At 41.3% G+C, this 17,489-nt stretch overlaps 1 protein-coding gene across 2 annotated transcripts in view; it reads left to right on the forward strand.

Moving 5' to 3' along the window:
- LCP2 (lymphocyte cytosolic protein 2) overlaps window positions 1–17,317 on the forward strand; it is a 46,405-nt gene extending 29,088 nt beyond the window's left edge. For both annotated transcript variants that reach the window (XM_047849647.1, XM_047849637.1), the window contains 11 exons: window positions 3,032–3,057; window positions 3,172–3,191; window positions 3,288–3,395; window positions 5,233–5,263; window positions 7,478–7,490; window positions 8,177–8,306; window positions 9,089–9,138; window positions 12,612–12,706; window positions 13,315–13,392; window positions 14,899–15,054; window positions 16,580–17,317. In XM_047849647.1, the coding sequence (XP_047705603.1) occupies window positions 3,032–3,057; window positions 3,172–3,191; window positions 3,288–3,395; window positions 5,233–5,263; window positions 7,478–7,490; window positions 8,177–8,306; window positions 9,089–9,138; window positions 12,612–12,706; window positions 13,315–13,392; window positions 14,899–15,054; window positions 16,580–16,702 (830 nt within the window). In that variant the 3' untranslated portion in view covers window positions 16,703–17,317. The remainder of the gene's footprint in view (window positions 1–3,031; window positions 3,058–3,171; window positions 3,192–3,287; window positions 3,396–5,232; window positions 5,264–7,477; window positions 7,491–8,176; window positions 8,307–9,088; window positions 9,139–12,611; window positions 12,707–13,314; window positions 13,393–14,898; window positions 15,055–16,579) is intronic.
- Window positions 17,318–17,489: the final 172 nt, after the last annotated feature.

Here is a 17,489-nt window from a genome sequence, read left to right on the forward strand (position 1 = left end):
CAGCTGCCTTGGCTGCTACCTAGCAGCTTACTGACCACAGGGACCGTAGGTTTTCAGAGTTGTCCCCTTCTTTGTCAGGTGGCTGTTCTGTAAGGAGGAACTGCTTTATAAAACTCTAAGGTGCTATTCAAACATAAGGATTATGTATTGTTGTACACGTGCAATTGATCCAACTGTGGGTATCCGACAGTCCTTTTCCTCCAGAATTGACCTAGAGTGTTCTTGGATCACAGCTACCTCTAAATAAAGCTATTTTCAATTCAATTCTAAAACTTAGCTACCATTTATTGAGCACCTACTATGGGCCAAGTGTTTTACCTACCAAAAATAATTTACCTACATTATCCTCACACCAACCCAACAAAGGAGGTGTATTATGACCCCCGCTTTGTAGATGATGGACGTTGAATAATTTTTCCAAATTTACATAACTAGGTTCAGGATTTGAATTTACGTCTTTCTGAGTTCAATGCAGGGTGCTCTTTTCTACTGCATCATGCTGTAGTTGGAGACCCTGGATTTCCCTTGATATGGGTAGGGGGTCCTGGGGAAGGAGCTACAAGCCTTGAGGGACAAGGAGCCCCAAATCCCAGCCCCATTCAACCTTCCTGACCTGCACTCTGAGCAAGGCATTTAGGCTTTTGTAACCTAAGGTTCCTCTCTGTCCGCAAATGAATTTCAGTTCTTGGATATGAGGCTCCTGCTTGCTGCTTTTCCCTGAACTGCACCACAGCTCTGATGACTCATGCGAAACTGTGTGGGTTACTTGAGTTTACAGCGGTCTGCTGCACAGGGCTATTCAAATTATGTGAAAAGGAAGAGAGATTCAACTTCAGTCTCTAGGTGTGCTTACGACCATAAGTCAAAGCGTCAGGAGAGTGGAATACTGACATCAAATCCTTCAGAGTCACCTCCTGAACAAAGGTTATCTTTTAAAAAGATTCTTTTTTTTTAATTTAAAAAAAAAATCTTTATTTATTGGGGCACCTGGGTGGCTCAGTCGGTTAAGCATCCGACTTCGGCTCAGGTCATGATCTCATAGTCTGTGAATTTGAGCCCTGCGTTGGGCTCTGTGCTGACAGCTCAGAGCCTGGAGCCTGTTTCGGATTCTGTGTCTCCCCCTCTCTCTGCCCTTCCCCCATTTATGCTCTGTCTCTCTCTGTCTCAAAAATAAATAAACGTTAAAAAAAATTTTTTTTAAATCTTTATTTTTGAGAGAGACAGAGAGAGAGAGACAGAGGGCAAGCAGGGGAGGAACAGAGAGGGAGAGGGAGACACAGAATCTAAAGCACGCTCCAGGATCTGAACTGTCACCACAGAGCCCGATGCAGGGCTCAAATTCTCGAACCAAGAGGTCATGACCTGAGCCGAAGTCGGATGCTTAACAGACTAAGCTACCCAGGTGCCCCTTAAAAAGGTTCTTTAAAAAAAATTTAAATACACCCTTTCTTGACCATACCTACTCTTGAATTATTTCCTTGTTCATGATGTTTTGAGAGAACTAACCTCTTACAGTGCTTTGAGTCTTAACAGAGAGAGAGACTCTTAACAGAGACAGTGCCCAGAGAATCTGTACAAATCAGAAGATATTTTTTTTAAAAAAAGAAAATCTACTTAAGCCTAAAAATATAAATACAGGTTTTCTGGGTAACCCTGTAAAGTTGAGTTTTCATCCTAAGGCAAAGTTTCATGAATAATACACATTTCTTATACCACCAAAACAGCCTACCCCTGGGCAGTGAGTTCCTCATAGTAGGACAAGATTCTTAAGACTTCTTCATGGCTTGGGCTGTACCTCAAGTTGTGAAAATCATATCATCATTCACCATAGGGTGTTAACTGTGCAGAGGTATAGGAGGGAGGGAAAGAAAGAACTATCCAGCAGTTGTCAGCACCCGTGTGTCATGTGCCTGACCCTGCATATAAATTGTCACCCGCTCCTAACAACAAACCTATACATTTTAGATCCATAATCTTGATTTTACAGATGATGACATTGAGACTCAAAGACCTTAAGTAACTTGTTCAAGGCATACAGAATTTGCTGGTAGACCTGGTTGAATACAGTTAAATGGAACTTTTATTGCACTGAAGACATAGGACATAATCTACTTGAAGGGATTTCAGACAGAAAAAAAATAAATTGCTTTGAATAACTTTGCAATGCAGAGTTCTCAGATTCACCTAGAATTTCTTCAGCCTGCATGCCATCTTTTCCAAGAGAAAAGTAAAAGGAAGAAAGAAACAAAACCCAACAAAATTAAAACAAAATGATTTGCACTCTACCAGGAGACTCTCCTGAAATGCTCTTCTCCAAACTAAACGTTTTTCCAGAAAGTAAGTGTAATACTTTATATAATGTCAAATGTACCACAGGATTGGAGGAAAATTAACCCCTCCGTGGCAAATAGGTTTATTTCAGATACAGAAATAAACGTAGGCTATACAAAAAAACAAAAACAAAACAAAACAAAAAACCATTTAGTCAGTGAAAGAAGCATAAAATCCCCAAGAGACATTAATCCTTCTTATCATCGCTTACACAAAATAAAATGTTGAAAAGAATCACAGAATCCAAAATACTGTTTGTATGTACACAACTCTGTGCGATCTTGGGCAAGTCCCTTAATTTCTCTGAGCCTGTAAAATTAGCTGTTCTATATCAGGATCTTCCAGGTTGAAAGTCTATGATTCTTCAATGCTTAAACCCAATCAGCCCCCTCAGGCCCTCAGATTTATGGTTTCAGCAAACTGTGTTTTAATGTTTATTTCTGAGAGAGAGAGATAGAGTGAGTGACGGAGGGGCAGAGAGAGGGAGACAGAGAATCTGAAGCAGGCTCCGTGCTGTCAGTGCAAAGCCCAATGTGGGGCTCAAAGCCACACACAGTGAGATCACGGCCTGAGCTGAAGTTGGACGCTCAACTGACTGAGCCATCCCAGAGCCCCCGCCCCCGCCGCCCAAACTTTGTTTTAATACTTCATGCTTAGCTGATAAAGTATTCAAGGCCTGCCTGCTATTTGTTACTTACAGGAAAGAAGCCGGCATTTCCTGACAAGGTAAGCTGTTTCCCTATTTTGTTTTGTTTGTCTTCATTTTTGTTTTATTTTGTATCTTGTCTTTGTTCTGAGAAGTGCTGAGGACACTCACATGTCTTCCCTCCTGTTTTACAGCCCTCGGCTCCAGTGGGAAGGTAAGGTGCCTTGTTGCATCCATGTGAGGGTACACGGTATGTGCTGTAGAAACAGTTCAGTTTCTTACCCACACCTCCTTTCTCTCAACTCTGCAGGCCTCTCGGGGAGCACTTACCCAAGATGCAAAAGCCTCCTTTACCGCCAGCCACCGAAAGGCATGACAGAAGTAGCCCCCTGCCAGGGAAGAAGCCACCTGTGCCAAGGTACTTGTCTTCTGTTGCTTGAGTTTGTCGTTCAGACTGGTGATGCCAGTAATTTGCCTAGTATTAGCCTATAACGGAACTGGACATCACAGGTGTTCCTGGCGAGGAGGGGACTGTTGGCTGCTATGGCTTGAGGCATTCTGGCTTTTCAGGTTGGATGTAAAGTTCCGGGTCCCTCTGAAGACAAATGATAGTGATCTAGCAAAGAAAGGAGTGGAGAGATGGTCCATCAGGAGGACGGGAATGACTGCTGTTTGTGGAGAACTTCTCCTCAACCAGCCGAAACCATGCTCGTGTTTTCCTTCCATCTCAGTATGTGGGAACTGAACCTTCCACTTTATTTTTCAAGACAGTAGCAAACAGGAAATAATTGGGAGAAGTTTTTAAGTCACTGTGTCTTCCCCACTGTTCAACCACATTTTATAATGTTAGAATACTGAAGTCGGCTCTAATGTTTCTAAATTTACTATAAAGTCTTTTGGGACCTATGTACCAAATGGCATAAATGTATCTGGGGTCAGGCCTAACCTTACCACTTACCAAGGGCATGGCCAAGGCTTCTGTTTTTCCCATCAGGATTCAAATTTGGTGTTGCTTGGCTAGTGTGATGATTAAATCAGAGTCAGGGCTAGAGGGTAGTAAAAAAAAAAAAACCTCAGGGGCGCCTGGGTGGCTCAGTCGTTTGAGCGTACAACTTCGGCTCAGGTCATGATCTCACAGCTCGTGAGTTCGAGCCCCGCGTCGGGCTCTGTGCTGACCCTCAGAGCCTGGAGCCTGTTTCAGATTCTGTGTCTCCCTCTCTCTCTGACCCTCCCCCGTTCATGCTCTGTCTCTCTCTATCTCGAAAACAAATAAACGTTAAAAAAAATTAAAAAAAAATACAAAAAACCCTCAGTCATCAAGTTAATATTTTAATGGAATATTTTTTGAGTTTCTTTATTTTGAGAGAGAAAGAGAGAGAGGGAGAGAGAGCAAGTGCAAGTGGGGGAGGGGCAGAGAGAGAATCCAGAGCAGACTCAGTACTATCAGCACAGAGCCCAGCGTGGGGCTGATCTCACAAAAGGTGAGATCACGACCTGAGTTGAAATCAAGTCAGATGCTTAAGCAACTGAGCCACCCAGGTCCCCCTAATGAAATATTTTTAAAAATTGCAATGTATATAAAAAATATCAATCATGAACGAAATATCAAAATTTTAAATAAATGCTTTATGGGATGACAACATATGAAGCATCTGACAGATGGAAGATGATCAACATATATATTCCTTCTCTCATCCCCCTCTCTGAGGCGAACATGATGTGGGCCCAGGCGTACAGCTGCCTGCCATAGCTCTAAGGCAGTGGTCACCAAATCTGTCTGACTAGCTCGTGCATCTGGGAAAAGTCCCAAAGCACTAGCATTTTCCAGCTGTTTTCCCTTCACTGAAGGGTGAGCCCTGAGATGGCTGTTTTAAAACATCAGCAAAGGAGAATATTACCTAAGATGTTTTCATTTGCTTTTGGAGAAACATCTACTCGGTGAAATTTAATAGCTGCTAAAGAGTTAGTTTGCTGACTAAACCTTTTTTATATATATGTAATTATTTGCTGCGGTAGCTGAAAGAATAAAGGTTTGCCTAGCTCAGCTCGCAATAGTGACAGAACATTGAGTCACCAAACCTTCCTCCACTTCTGCTCCCCTGCTCTTCTGCTGGGGGGTTTGTCTTCTCATTTTATCACAGCTCGGTGGGTTTGATTTCTCATTATTAGAGTAAGTGAAACCATCTATATTCTGAGGCTGGCTCGCTGAAACTTCTTCATGCTCAGTCCTTTTTCTTTGCCCTAATTCATTTCAGGCATGGATGGGGACCCGACAGAAGAGAGAATGTAAGTACAAAATGTTATTTGGTGAATGCTTGGCACAGGGAAAATCAGTGCAGGCTCTGTGGGGTGTGGGGGCCATGCCCATCTCAGACTTCATTGAAGCCCAGCACAGGGAGCAAGGCCTGCACACAGTAGGCCCTTAAATACTGGTGCCTGTGGGGTCTCCATCTTTTCCACCTGCCCACAGTGCTGCACTGCTTAGCTCTTGTTCCTTTAAGAGCTCCTGGGGTGGCTGGGTTCGTTGCAGCCCCATCATCAGGTGGTAATTCACAAGATAAAGTAACAGTGATTGGAAGGAAGGATAAAAGGAGGGGTGCCCAAGAGTCTGGGCCGTACAGCAAAGTTGACAAGGCCTCTGTTTTCCCTTTTAATAAGTCCATGACCTGAACAAGTGAGGTAATACCAATTATTTAATTCCTGCTAAGTGCACGTTGGCAAGCTAGTGACTTTTAGGTGATGAGCTGTTTGCCTGGGAAATAGCAATGGAAGTTTTATGTCCAGTTTTAGCAATGAAAATCTCATGTCCCAGAAACCCCATCGGTCTCAGGTGGGGCAGAGGGACTGGGGCAGTTGGTCATCCCAGCTTCACACATGTTTTGCCTTTAACGACCCTATGAAGAATCATTATTTCTTTTTTACTATGAGGAAATTGAAGCTCAGAAGGGGTGAGATATTCATCACAAGTTGCACAGCTAGTAAGTAGTCAGGATTGGAATCCAGGTCTGTCTGATTTCCTCTATGCTATAAGCGCTCTGAAGGTGATTACATCCCTGCCACTATTCAAGGGCTCAGCCCACAAGTGCCTGCTATCTTGCAGCTCTGTGCTAGATACTCTGCTGGTTGGGATAAAGTGCTAAGCTATGAGAGACATGCAGACCCACACACAACACACAACAGACCCCCACACAATAGCATGCGATCATGGGATGAGCTCCAGAGGTGGAGAGAAGAAAGTGATCCATGGGGCTTGAGGAGTAGAAGTGACTTGTTAGAGGTGAGATTTATGGTGTCATTGGATGATGGGGAGAGCACAGAATAGAATAATCCTAAGAGAAAGCCAAGATGCATTGCAGCCTCAGGAATGTCCTGAGCAAAGGCAGGTGGGTGACCCTATGGGGACAGCAAGGACAACAGCTTGGTTGCAGAGCCAAGGGACAAAGGGACAAAAAGGGGACAAGATTGTAAGTGAAGGTAACTTTATATTCCTGAGGGTCCCAGGGTTGGGAAGGGTGGATGCTCATGCCATGAGAATCTGAGAGTTGCAGAAAGAAACAAGATATGGTTGCCATGGTGTTAAAGAGGGATTTCATCATTCCCTGAGCCCATGTGGGTTTAATTATGCAGCCCTTTGCTGGGACTCCCAGTTGGCCAAATGGGATGAGTGATTCTGGCTGTGATCCTTCTTGTCTTGTCTCAATGGTAGGAGTCATGACAGCAAACTTTTACTGACCACTCCACATATACCATGAACATGTAATAAGCAACTTAATACTTGCAACAACACTTTGAATAAGGTGGTCTTTCTTTTCCAGTGTGCTGGCCTAGCAAAACAAGTCCAGGTTGACAGGTGTGGCCTGCTAGTCAATGGCAAAATCGTTTCACCTCTCCAAACATCATTTCTCATCTGGAGAGTCTAGCAAATAGCTCCTCTCTTGCCTGTTTCGCAGGTTGCCTGGAGATAAATGCTGAGCAATGTAGACATGCCTTGTAAGCCACATGATATGCAAGGTGGAGTTGCTTTTAAGGGGAGTGGCCAAAAGAAGGCTGAGCCTTGGGTTAGACATATCAGGTGTCCAATCCATTTCTGTAACCCTTGGCAAGTTAGGACTCCTTCCTGAGCACCATGTTTCCATTTGTACAAAGAGGATGTTGAATTTTTAAAGGGTTGCTAGGAGAATTGGATGAGATATCGTGTGTAAATCTTTGAGGTACATCGTAGATACTGTCATCCTTACTGTGTCTTTAGGCCCTCTCGGGCACCTCAGAACCTATTTTGTGTTAAGTGTGTAAGGAGAGTCTCAGATTAGAGTGTCCTTAATGATTGTTTGTATTAAGAAATTATGAACCACTTAGCAAATTCTACTGTTCTCCACAATATATTATGGAGACATACAACTACTAAAGAAAGAGAGACATTTATGTGATTGAGAAATGCAGTTCTTTTAGGAATTGTGTTTTGATGATAGGTTAATACCTTTTTTTTTTTCCCTTTACCAGGATGAAGATGACGGTATGTTCAGAAAAGCTTTCTTATAACTTATAACTCATTCATTCATTTTTCTGCCCAGAATTCACATGGAATTATTTAGTACAGAAGCCCCATAGACATAATTATAATTGTTAAATTAGCGTTAAGTAGACATAGGTCAGTTGGTATACAGCATAACTATAATAAAATGGAATTGTCTGGGTTCCCAAAGAGAACTGCTACTTTCATAAGTAATGCTGCAAATGACTTACTAGTACAGCAAAATTAAAAATTGCATATATGGCTTGATAGAAAAATTGCTAATATTTATGCCTTCTAACACAGGAGACGATCACTAACTGCAGATAAATGAGATACCTAAAATTTGGCTTACATAAAACAAAACTTGTGAATCATTTCTGAAATTCATATGGTTTCCAACTGACAATTTTCTGCCAAGGTAGTGTTTCACAAATGAAAAAATAAAATAAATGCATATTATAGAGAATGATATAGAATGGCAACATTTTAATGCATTCTAAGGTAGTAAGTCATCTAGAAAAGTCCTGGGGTTGGGATTCCATTGTACCACTTCCTAATTATGTTGGATCTTTTGGATTTTTCTATCTCTCTGTGGACTAGCGGTTTCTAACTTGGGAGCAGTTCTGGAATGTTCCTGTGACACCTGGATGCTGACAAGCTGTTTAATTTTTCCTTTTCCCCCACAGTGCATCAAAGACCTTTGCCTCAGCCCACAATGCTCTCCATGAGCTCCAATACTTTTCCTTCCAGATCTGCCAAGCTATCACCCAAGCACACCCTCCCATCACCTCACATGCCTGGAGCATTCTCTGAAAGGTCTGTGGTAATGTCATTGAGTGCTAACTTAACATCACCCCCAGGTCCACTCAAAAGAACTAATGTCTGGTGGGTTGGGAAAGAAAGAAATGAGCCAGTGGTAGTCAGGCCAGAACATTTTGGGTCTTCAGGAACAAAATCAAACTGAGCATAAGGACCCACACATGTTAATCCACTGCTATTCTTGGAGTCTCTGAGCTTGGGGTTGGAGGCATACAGAATTGACTGCCCCATGGTCACCGAGGCAGAATGGACCCTTGGGCAGGGTTTCAAGGGAATGTTTTCACTTGGTGAATTAAAATGAACACTCGAGAAACCCAATTAATTTAGGTGCTTGGAGTTCATCCAGATGGTGGATGCAAGGACCCAGCTGATGTGCGAATTCACTGCACAGGCTCTGTCCCCACAGGCCCACTTTCTCAATAGCAACAGTGTTTCTCAGGGCCCACGAACTGTGAGATCATGACCTGAGCTGAAATCGGACTCTCAACCGGCTTAGCCACCCAGGCGCCCAACTTTAAAAACAATAGCCAAGTTTAAAAACAACCTTCCAATACCCTTTACAGGTTATGTTGTTTTGGCTGGTGGAGTCCGTTAGAATCTGGGGTAGTAGTGAGATGTGCCCCACCAGCCCCTCCTCTTTGCTCAGCTGCCGCAGCTACAGGGAGAACTGGCCGTAGTCATGAAGGAAGCAGCATTGTCGGCGGGTTTCTCTAACCCACCTTCCCCATCAGCCTTTTCAGCCCAGCGCAACTCAATTCGGTTCTTTTCTGTCTCCGCAGTAACAGTGGTTTTCCGCAGAGTGCCTCCCTGCCGCCATACTTCTCTCAAGGTTTGTACTCTGGGCTCTAGTGACCTACTCCAGGCAACATGCCTCCATGACTGGATTCCTAACCTGTCCCAAAGCCTTTGGGCAAAGGTTCGGTTATTTCCTAAAAGCTGGAAAATCTGTTTTCTCACTCAGTACTTAATTCAGTTTCTGTGGTGTGCCAAGGGCTGTTGGAATGCGAGGATGCTACACACACACACACACACACACACACACACCCCACCTCAGAAAGGCAGCCTTGGCCTTCATCTTCCCACATAGAGGTTTTCCTCCCTGCTCTTTTTACATGGTGCTCAGGGTAGTGCTTGGCTTGCTCTGTAGTTTTAGGTTTCTATAATGAGTCCACCCTTGAGTTGTGTTGAGGACCGTGTTTAAAATGCAGATTACGAGAGTACAACCCCCCCAAGATTCTGATTCAGTAAGTCTGGATGAGGACCTGCATTGTGAATAATACCTTCTCTGGTGTCCATGACAAGTTTTGCTGACAGTGTTCTGAAACTTCAGTATGAATACAGATGACTTGAGAATCATGTTAAAATGTAGATTCTAATTCAGTGGGTCTGGGGTAGGGTAGGAGATTCTGCATTTTTAGCAAGTTTTCGTGATGCTGATGCTGTTGGTCCATGGACCACTTTGAGTAGCAGCAAAGGCCTACAAGGTAGGACTAGATTGTGTTTCTGTTTTAGCCTTAGGGACTTGCAAGTGATTGGCACATGCTAGGGACTTTTAAAAATGTTTCTTGAATGACCGAGTGTCAAATGACTGTGGAAAGTTACCGAGCTCTAGTAAATAGATTTTCTTCATTCCAGGAAACTTGCCTAGCTAGTGTTGCCAGATTTTCTGATGATTTTTTCAAGAAATACTGGAAGTGTGGCTTTTAATATGAAATTACCTGATTTTTAAAGGTTGACTTAAAAAAATTATGTTTATTTTTGAAAGAGAGAGAGAGAGAGAAAAGGAGGGAGGGAGGGGCAGAGAGAGATGGGAGACACAGGGTCCAAAGCAGGCTCCAGGCTCTGAGCCGTCAGCACCAAGCCTGGCATGGGGCTTGAACTCATGACCTGTGAGATCATGAGCTGGAGCTGAAGTCTGATGCTTAAGTGACTGAGCCACCCAGGTGCCCCCATAAAGGTTGACTTGAAAATTTTTTAAATGCTGTGAGGAACAACCCTCTCCCCCTTTTTTGGTCATAGTACACATACAAGAACACCGGTGTGTGTTATAAATAGAAAAGCATATTAGTACTTGAATCATTGCTCAAGAGTAAAGACTTTTTTTAGGAGCACATCTATTACATTCAGTTGAATACATTATCCCATGTATGTGTGAGATCCTATTGCTGACACCAATGAAATCCATTATGTTTTTAATGCTTCCTAAGCATTTGAGGGTATAGTGACTACTATGTGGTTTCTGCCGTTGCCCTCACGTCTCTCAGTTTTCCATAGTGTCCACAACTCACTGCATTTTGTGAACCCACATTGTGTTACTTGCCTGGCTTCTGCAGGCATCTAAGCTTCAGACACTTATAGCCGTGTCTCTCAAAGTAAGTTCCACAGACACCCAGTTTTAGGGTTGGTGTTGGGGATTCTTGATAAAATAATATAGTAATATGATCTGGAGAGGAATGCTTACCTTAATCAAAATTGATCCTTTTTCCCCTAAGACCGGTAGGACACCTGGTCCTCAGTCTTCTCCATTGGTTGCTCCAGCGTTAGAAAGATGAAGAATGGTCTGTGTATTACCCAAAAACCCACTCCAGCTCCCTTGAAGATCTCAATAGTAAGGGCAGTGTGTGGATGCAATAAAAAGTAGTATATTTTCTGCTGCAAATATGACTTTATGGTGCTGACCTGCAAATGCAGAAGTAGAAAGAGAATAATTCCATGCAGGATAGGCTTTGGTTATATTTGTTAACTATTGCATTCATTCAATACACAATATAAAAGCCCCTGCCATGCTGGACTGCGAAGGTGGGGATAGGGAAAATCTGTTTAGGCCGTGGGAGACTTAAGAAGGAAGATCAACAGTTCAGGGCCATCTGATCTGCTTATTTAGAAGGACGCAATGAACGCCATGGTAAACAATTATGCCAGTATGGCTCAGGGCACTTCAGCCCTTCCCATGTAATTCTCCTCACTCAGCAACCCGGGCAGGCATATTGTGGATGGCAGAACAACCCCACTGCAGAACCACTTGGAGTGCTTGTCAAATGCAGACTGGGTGGTTCAAATTCTCCCTGGGATTCTTATGCCCAGTAATGTTTGGGAATCACGGGTTGAAGTCCTGACTCTGCCGCTAGGAGCACACGATTCATTCAGACTCTCTGTTTCCTCATACTCAAAAAGAAGGGAATACCCGTCTTGCGGTGTTGCTGTGAAGATTAAAGGAAGGGTCCATGGGTGCCTTACTCAAGGCCTGGGCAGCATAGTGTTGAAAAAATATTTGTTGAATAAATGAATGAATGACACATGAATAATTCAGAGAACATTCGGCTCACACAATTTTTCAGTTCTTAACAGCCGTCCTGGCATATAGAAAACAGCCTTGGCAATTACAAATCAACACAATCAAACCTTTCCTGAGTTTAGGAAACACCCTCAGAAAGTTTTGGGGAACCGTAAACGAGAAAATACCATGTCAGGGAAGTTTACAGGTGCCTAACAAAGACTTCCTCATTGATCAGGTAGTTGGTAAGGGCTTCTGTGAGAGCTGAACACTTCTACCTCTTTAGAAAATTCAGTAAAGAACAGTAGGTAGCAAACTGGTTCTAGAAACTGACGGTATTTTCAAGGTAATTTCACTTTGTCTTAGGTAATTTACATTTCTTTTTGTGTAAACAATGAGAACATAATCATCTTTATTACTGCATTATCATCCTATCAGTGGTTGGGAAACCCTTCTGGATTGCTGGAGTCTGTAAAATCTGAAAAATGTGATGATTATATTTAAACTACGGTGACTTTTTCATTAATGGACTAGTTATTTTATATTATGTAACATTCCCGTGTAAGAAATCACTCACATTTGTGGAACTATTCTCAAAGTTTCACTGGTATGTCTACAGAACAATGCCTGCACAGCCAACAGCCCTTGTGTGTGTGTGTTTTTAAGGTTTATTTATTATTTTTGAGAGAGTGCGAGCGGGGGAAAGAGCTGAGAGAGAGGGAGACACAGAATCCGAAGCAGGCTCTGGGCTCTGAGCTGTCAGCACAGAGCCCAATGTGGGCCTGGAACTCACGAACTGTGAGATCATGACCTGAGCTGAAGTGGGACGCTTAACTGACTGAGCCACCCAGGCCCCCTGCCCTTGTGGTTTTGAACAGGTGAAAATTATTTTTGAAGCTATGGCTTTTTAAAGTATTTCTAAAGTGCTGGGAACAATTGCAAGGGCATTTTAGGGGGGAAATGTGTGATGACAGAAAATGAAAAATAGCTTACAGCAAATTAACTTTCAAAATGTTATACTTTTGAAGGCCTTGGCAATAGACCACCTCCCAGAACTGAAAGCAGAAACTTTTCCCTACCAGTTCCAAACAAACCTCGACCACGGTCTCCTGGGGAAGAAGAGGTAATAAAGCACATGTTTTCGTGTTATTTTATTTTTTCCCCAGCAAATAACCAAAGCTCCCATTGTATACTCCTTTGTATTTTTATTATTATTTAAATTACCTTTAATTTTTTTTTAGTGAAAAAAAAAAATTAAAGGGGAGGATCCAAATGAAAAATATGTTCTTTTTCCTTGGTATTTTTCCAGGCTCTTCCAATAGCAAATGTGTGCTTTGTATTTAACGAGAAAAATAATCCTATTCTTCATTTGTCTTCTAGTTTATGACCTTGAGTAAGTCACTTAACTGCTCATTAACCCCAATTTTTTATTAAATATACTATAGTAAACTGAAGAAATTATACATCTCTATCTTTCCTGATTAAAGGTTCCATTATATACGGAATGCTTATTCACAACTACCTTTACAACCATGATAAAAAGCAGTTCATGCAAAATATCTTCTATTTAGCCCCACCTAAGTGATTCTATATTCAAATTAAGAAAGCAAATGTTTCAAAGCTCATGGAATTGAGGTGGTGATTTATGAAAATGATTACTTGGAGGCTTTTCTTTTCGCTTACACATATAACTGCAAAATTTATTCAGTTTTTAAAAATTTACATTTTCAGAACTCATTAAATGAAGAGTGGTACGTTTCTTATATTACCCGACCAGAGGCGGAAGCTGCTCTTAGAAAGATAAACCAGGTACTGTGCCAAAGTTTATTTTTAAGTAGTTATAAATATTAATGGGAGGAGAAAAAAGGAGCTGTCTTTTATTGAGCACCAATTATGGGCTAGGAATTCTGCTAGGTGATATTCATGCTGTTATACCAAGGGGACCCATTAGTAGCAGATTTACACCCACCAGCATCCATAGCAATGATTCCCAGGATCTGGGAAAAATCTAAATTAAGGCAGTCATTCGGCTGGCAGAATCCAAGGAGCTTCTATTAACAAAAAGCATCTGTCTTGTCACAGGAAGCATATCTTATCAAAAGGAGGTCCTTTCCCCCAAACTTCTAACATCTTACCGTTAGCATCTTCATTTTTAATATACAACTGCCATCCACATTGATGTGAAGGGATCCATTATGGAGACAGGCAGCAGCAAGTTTTTGCCCTTTCCCCTAGAAATTTCTAGCTGTTCTTAACCAGATTTCCTGTGATCTGGCACCGAATCTTAACCTTAAATCTATTTATCAGAGAAAGAAGAGCAAAGATCCTTCATCTCTCACATCTTGAGTCTGTAGGAATAGTTCTCAATCTTCGCTGCACATTTAAGTCACCTGAGAAACTAATTTAAACATTCTGATTCCTGGATTTCACCTGGAGAGATTCTGATTTATTTAGTCAGGCATTTTGTGTGGGTTCTGGGTCTCCAAAACTCTAAATTCTAAATTCTAGGCTGTGAATCACTGGTCCACAGGTGTATTTGTTGAACAGAAGATATTCTGAATGGAATTTACTCAACTGGAATAAGAAGAACAAAGGAAAGCCATTATTGCAGATTGAAGGCTCTTTAAAGCCATCATGATTCAGTATACAAAGCAGGGAGTGGTTTAAACACTGCCTTACTAATTAATCCTATTTTAATATTAGATCTTTACAGTATTAGTATTATGTACAATAATTTATGGAATGACATTTTAAAGTACAGGACAAATCACACTATTTCAGTAAATAGGAAAAAAAGGTGATAAGAACACAAGACAGTTCACATTTGTTTATGTTCAGATATTTAATGGTGAACATTTTATGTGGAGATCACGAGGTTTTAAAATGGATGAATGTCATAGGCATTTGGGTGTTTTCTGACTTTGGCTGTGGAAAGTAAGGGTTAGGGAATTAGTTCCCAGGAGTAGGGAGATAAATCTTTAGTTAACCAATAAAGTCCTTATTTTGTCTGGCCCTTTGTCCACTCAACCACCTATAATTTGTTTTATAACTGAAAAAAAAAAAGCGACTTCTTTTTTATCAAGAGACTTCAAAAAGTCTCTTTGGAATTTGGAAATTTCTCTGATACAATCTTTGCTGCCTCTTGACAATCAAGAAATCTGTGACACATGGGGCTGTAACGGTTCAGGGCACTAAATGTTCACTGTCTTGGCAACTGTAAGTTTCCAGATCTCTCGAGGCTTGTCTACTGCTCTTACAGGCAACAGAAGTATTGCCATTTATTGCTCACGTAATAATAAGAATTTATTCTTTTAGGATGGCACTTTTCTCGTTAGAGACAGCTCTAAAAAAACAATAACCAATCCGTATGTCCTCATGGTGTTGTACAAAGATAAAGTTTACAACATCCAGATCCGTTACCAAGAGGAAAGCCAAGTTTACTTGTTGGGAACTGGACTCCGAGGTAAAGAGGTAAGGAATTTCAGTTGTAAAATGTACCCAAATCCTTGTTTATGCTATTCTGCATACCTACCTCTATGGAAACTTGCTGTAACATTCTTTGCGGGTTCATACTCTCCCGCAACTTTACAGAGTTAAATCACATTGGTGAAACCCTTCCTTTACTGGAAGGAAATAAAACAAAGTAACAATAGCTACCTCTACCATGGAGTCTTTCTTATATCTTCTATTCCAACTAGTCTAAAATCACATGTGTAAGTTTTAAAATTAAAAAAATTAACATTTAAATTAAAAAAAATATACAGTTAGATGGTATCAGAGATAAGCCCCCTCTTTCATTCACCTCTGTAACAATTTGAATGTAAGATTGCAGCGTATTTACAAGGCTGTATTTTAAAATTGACATCTGGAAAAGAGTAAAAAAAATGGAATTCTTGTTGTGGTGATTATTTCAATACTTGGGTCATTTCTCACTTGAAAGAAATTTTCCTCTGTTTGGTCAATGTTTATGCTAATTACTTTTTGGATGGTAATCAAAAAAACCGCTTCTGCAAGGAAGCTAACAGCTAAACTTAAGCCCCAAACATGTTCTTTAAGTTCAAAGGTCCAAGAGGAGGATCAGTCGAATCAAACATTTCCAGGATGAAAAACAGCTAGCCCTTAGACTCTACTCCAAAGTTATGATCATGTAAATGAGTGGAAAAAAACATGTGATTCTGGTCAAATGTTTCAATCACTAGTTCAGTGTGGCTAGAGCTGCATCGTTGCTGTAGAAGCAGAGAGATAGATGTCTGCCCTCCAGAATTTGTCGGTCTGGTGTGGAAAAACAGAAGCGCTCACCACAGGCCGCAGCCCTGGAAGGCAGCATCCAGCAGAGTGGTCTTGGAGGAAGCACATAATCCTGTCTGGGGACCTGATGTGATTCTGACCCATGTCTAGGAGGCTCGATGGGTTTTATTCCAGCCTGGCCATCAGGGATAACGTGATAAAGGCAATGGGTGTGCAGACTTGGCTGCAGAGTCCTGGGGAGTGTAGAGATGACAGTGAAGGCACAGCAGAGAGATCCTGTAGGAACCGTTGTGCAATGCTACAGGTTATCACCTCCAGACACTGGGACACTGTCTGCCCTCCTGATTCCTTATAGCTCCTCCCACTATTAGTGATTAAGAGTGAAGTAGGGATACAGAAACCAAAATCAAAAACACAAACAGAGCAATTCTAAGGCAGAGGTATCACAGTTAGACCTCCTATATATTTATGACCCCCATGAATTAAAATACATATATACATACACACAAATATTTACATTGTCTTTTATCCATAATTTGTTGGATGTTGAAAAATTATTTTTTCAAAGTTCTGTAGAGAAATCATGAAAACATTTGCCAAATTTTACATTATTTTTCCTCGCCATCCTCATAACTGAAGAGGTAGGATCTTATGCAGATAAAAAAAAAACAAACTGAGAGTGAAATTCAAATGCTTGGCTTCTCTACTCATTCCAACGTTGACTTATCTCCTTATTTTGAATTTTTAGGACTTTTTGTCTGTGTCGGATATCATCGACTACTTCAGGAAAATGCCACTTCTGCTCATTGACGGGAAGAACCGAGGCTCTAGATACCAGTGCACGTTAACGCATTCTGCAGGTTATCCCTAGCAAGTTAGCCAAGCCGACGAGGATGCTTCCTCCTGGCTATGCTGCCATCAGGGGAAGATCAGTCAACCTTGCTGAAGGGACCAACACTTAGGACTGGATCGAACCCCTCAACGTGAACACAGCGTTTTGACCTTTCGCATAAAAAAGTGTTTGAAATGAAGACTGTCAAGTATCTCCTAATTTATTTATTCTTCTTCAATGTTTGTGAAGTGCATGATGTTCACACTTGAAGTCTAGTAGGGGCCTGTAATAACTCATTTAAAAAATGTGTATTTTGGAATACCCGTTTCGAAGTACAGTAGTTTACACGGTGACAGAAATAATTTGGAGCAAGTTTAAAGACACTGCAACAAATAGTTTTTGGTATCACATAAAACTGATTTTTTTTATAGCCAAACCTTTGTTAGTCGGAGGCAATCATGGGTTTTATATATATAATTTGAAAATTTCTAAAATTCACTTTCTCGGCAGCAATAATTTAAGAGGCTTCAAACTATTTCATTCTTTCTTATTTGGTGTCTTTTGCTGGGGGGATTTTTGTGTACTTTTTTATGAAAAGGTAAATGCATGATGGGATAACTTCCTAGGATTAAAATGAATTTACCTTTTGCTTTACTTCTGTGTCCCTAAAACTATTAACTCTGTTTAGGCCCTGCTCTTGCATTTTAGTTTTAAAGAAAACTTAAGCTACAAATACCAGAAGAAATCATTTTACATTTAGAAATGAGGCTTGGGTGTCAAATAGATCTGATGTAAGTTCATCATATACCGACACTCACACCCCACC

Source organism: Prionailurus viverrinus, chromosome A1 (assembly GCF_022837055.1).
Source record: "Prionailurus viverrinus isolate Anna chromosome A1, UM_Priviv_1.0, whole genome shotgun sequence".
In the NCBI taxonomy this organism is placed as follows: domain Eukaryota; kingdom Metazoa; phylum Chordata; class Mammalia; order Carnivora; family Felidae; genus Prionailurus; species Prionailurus viverrinus.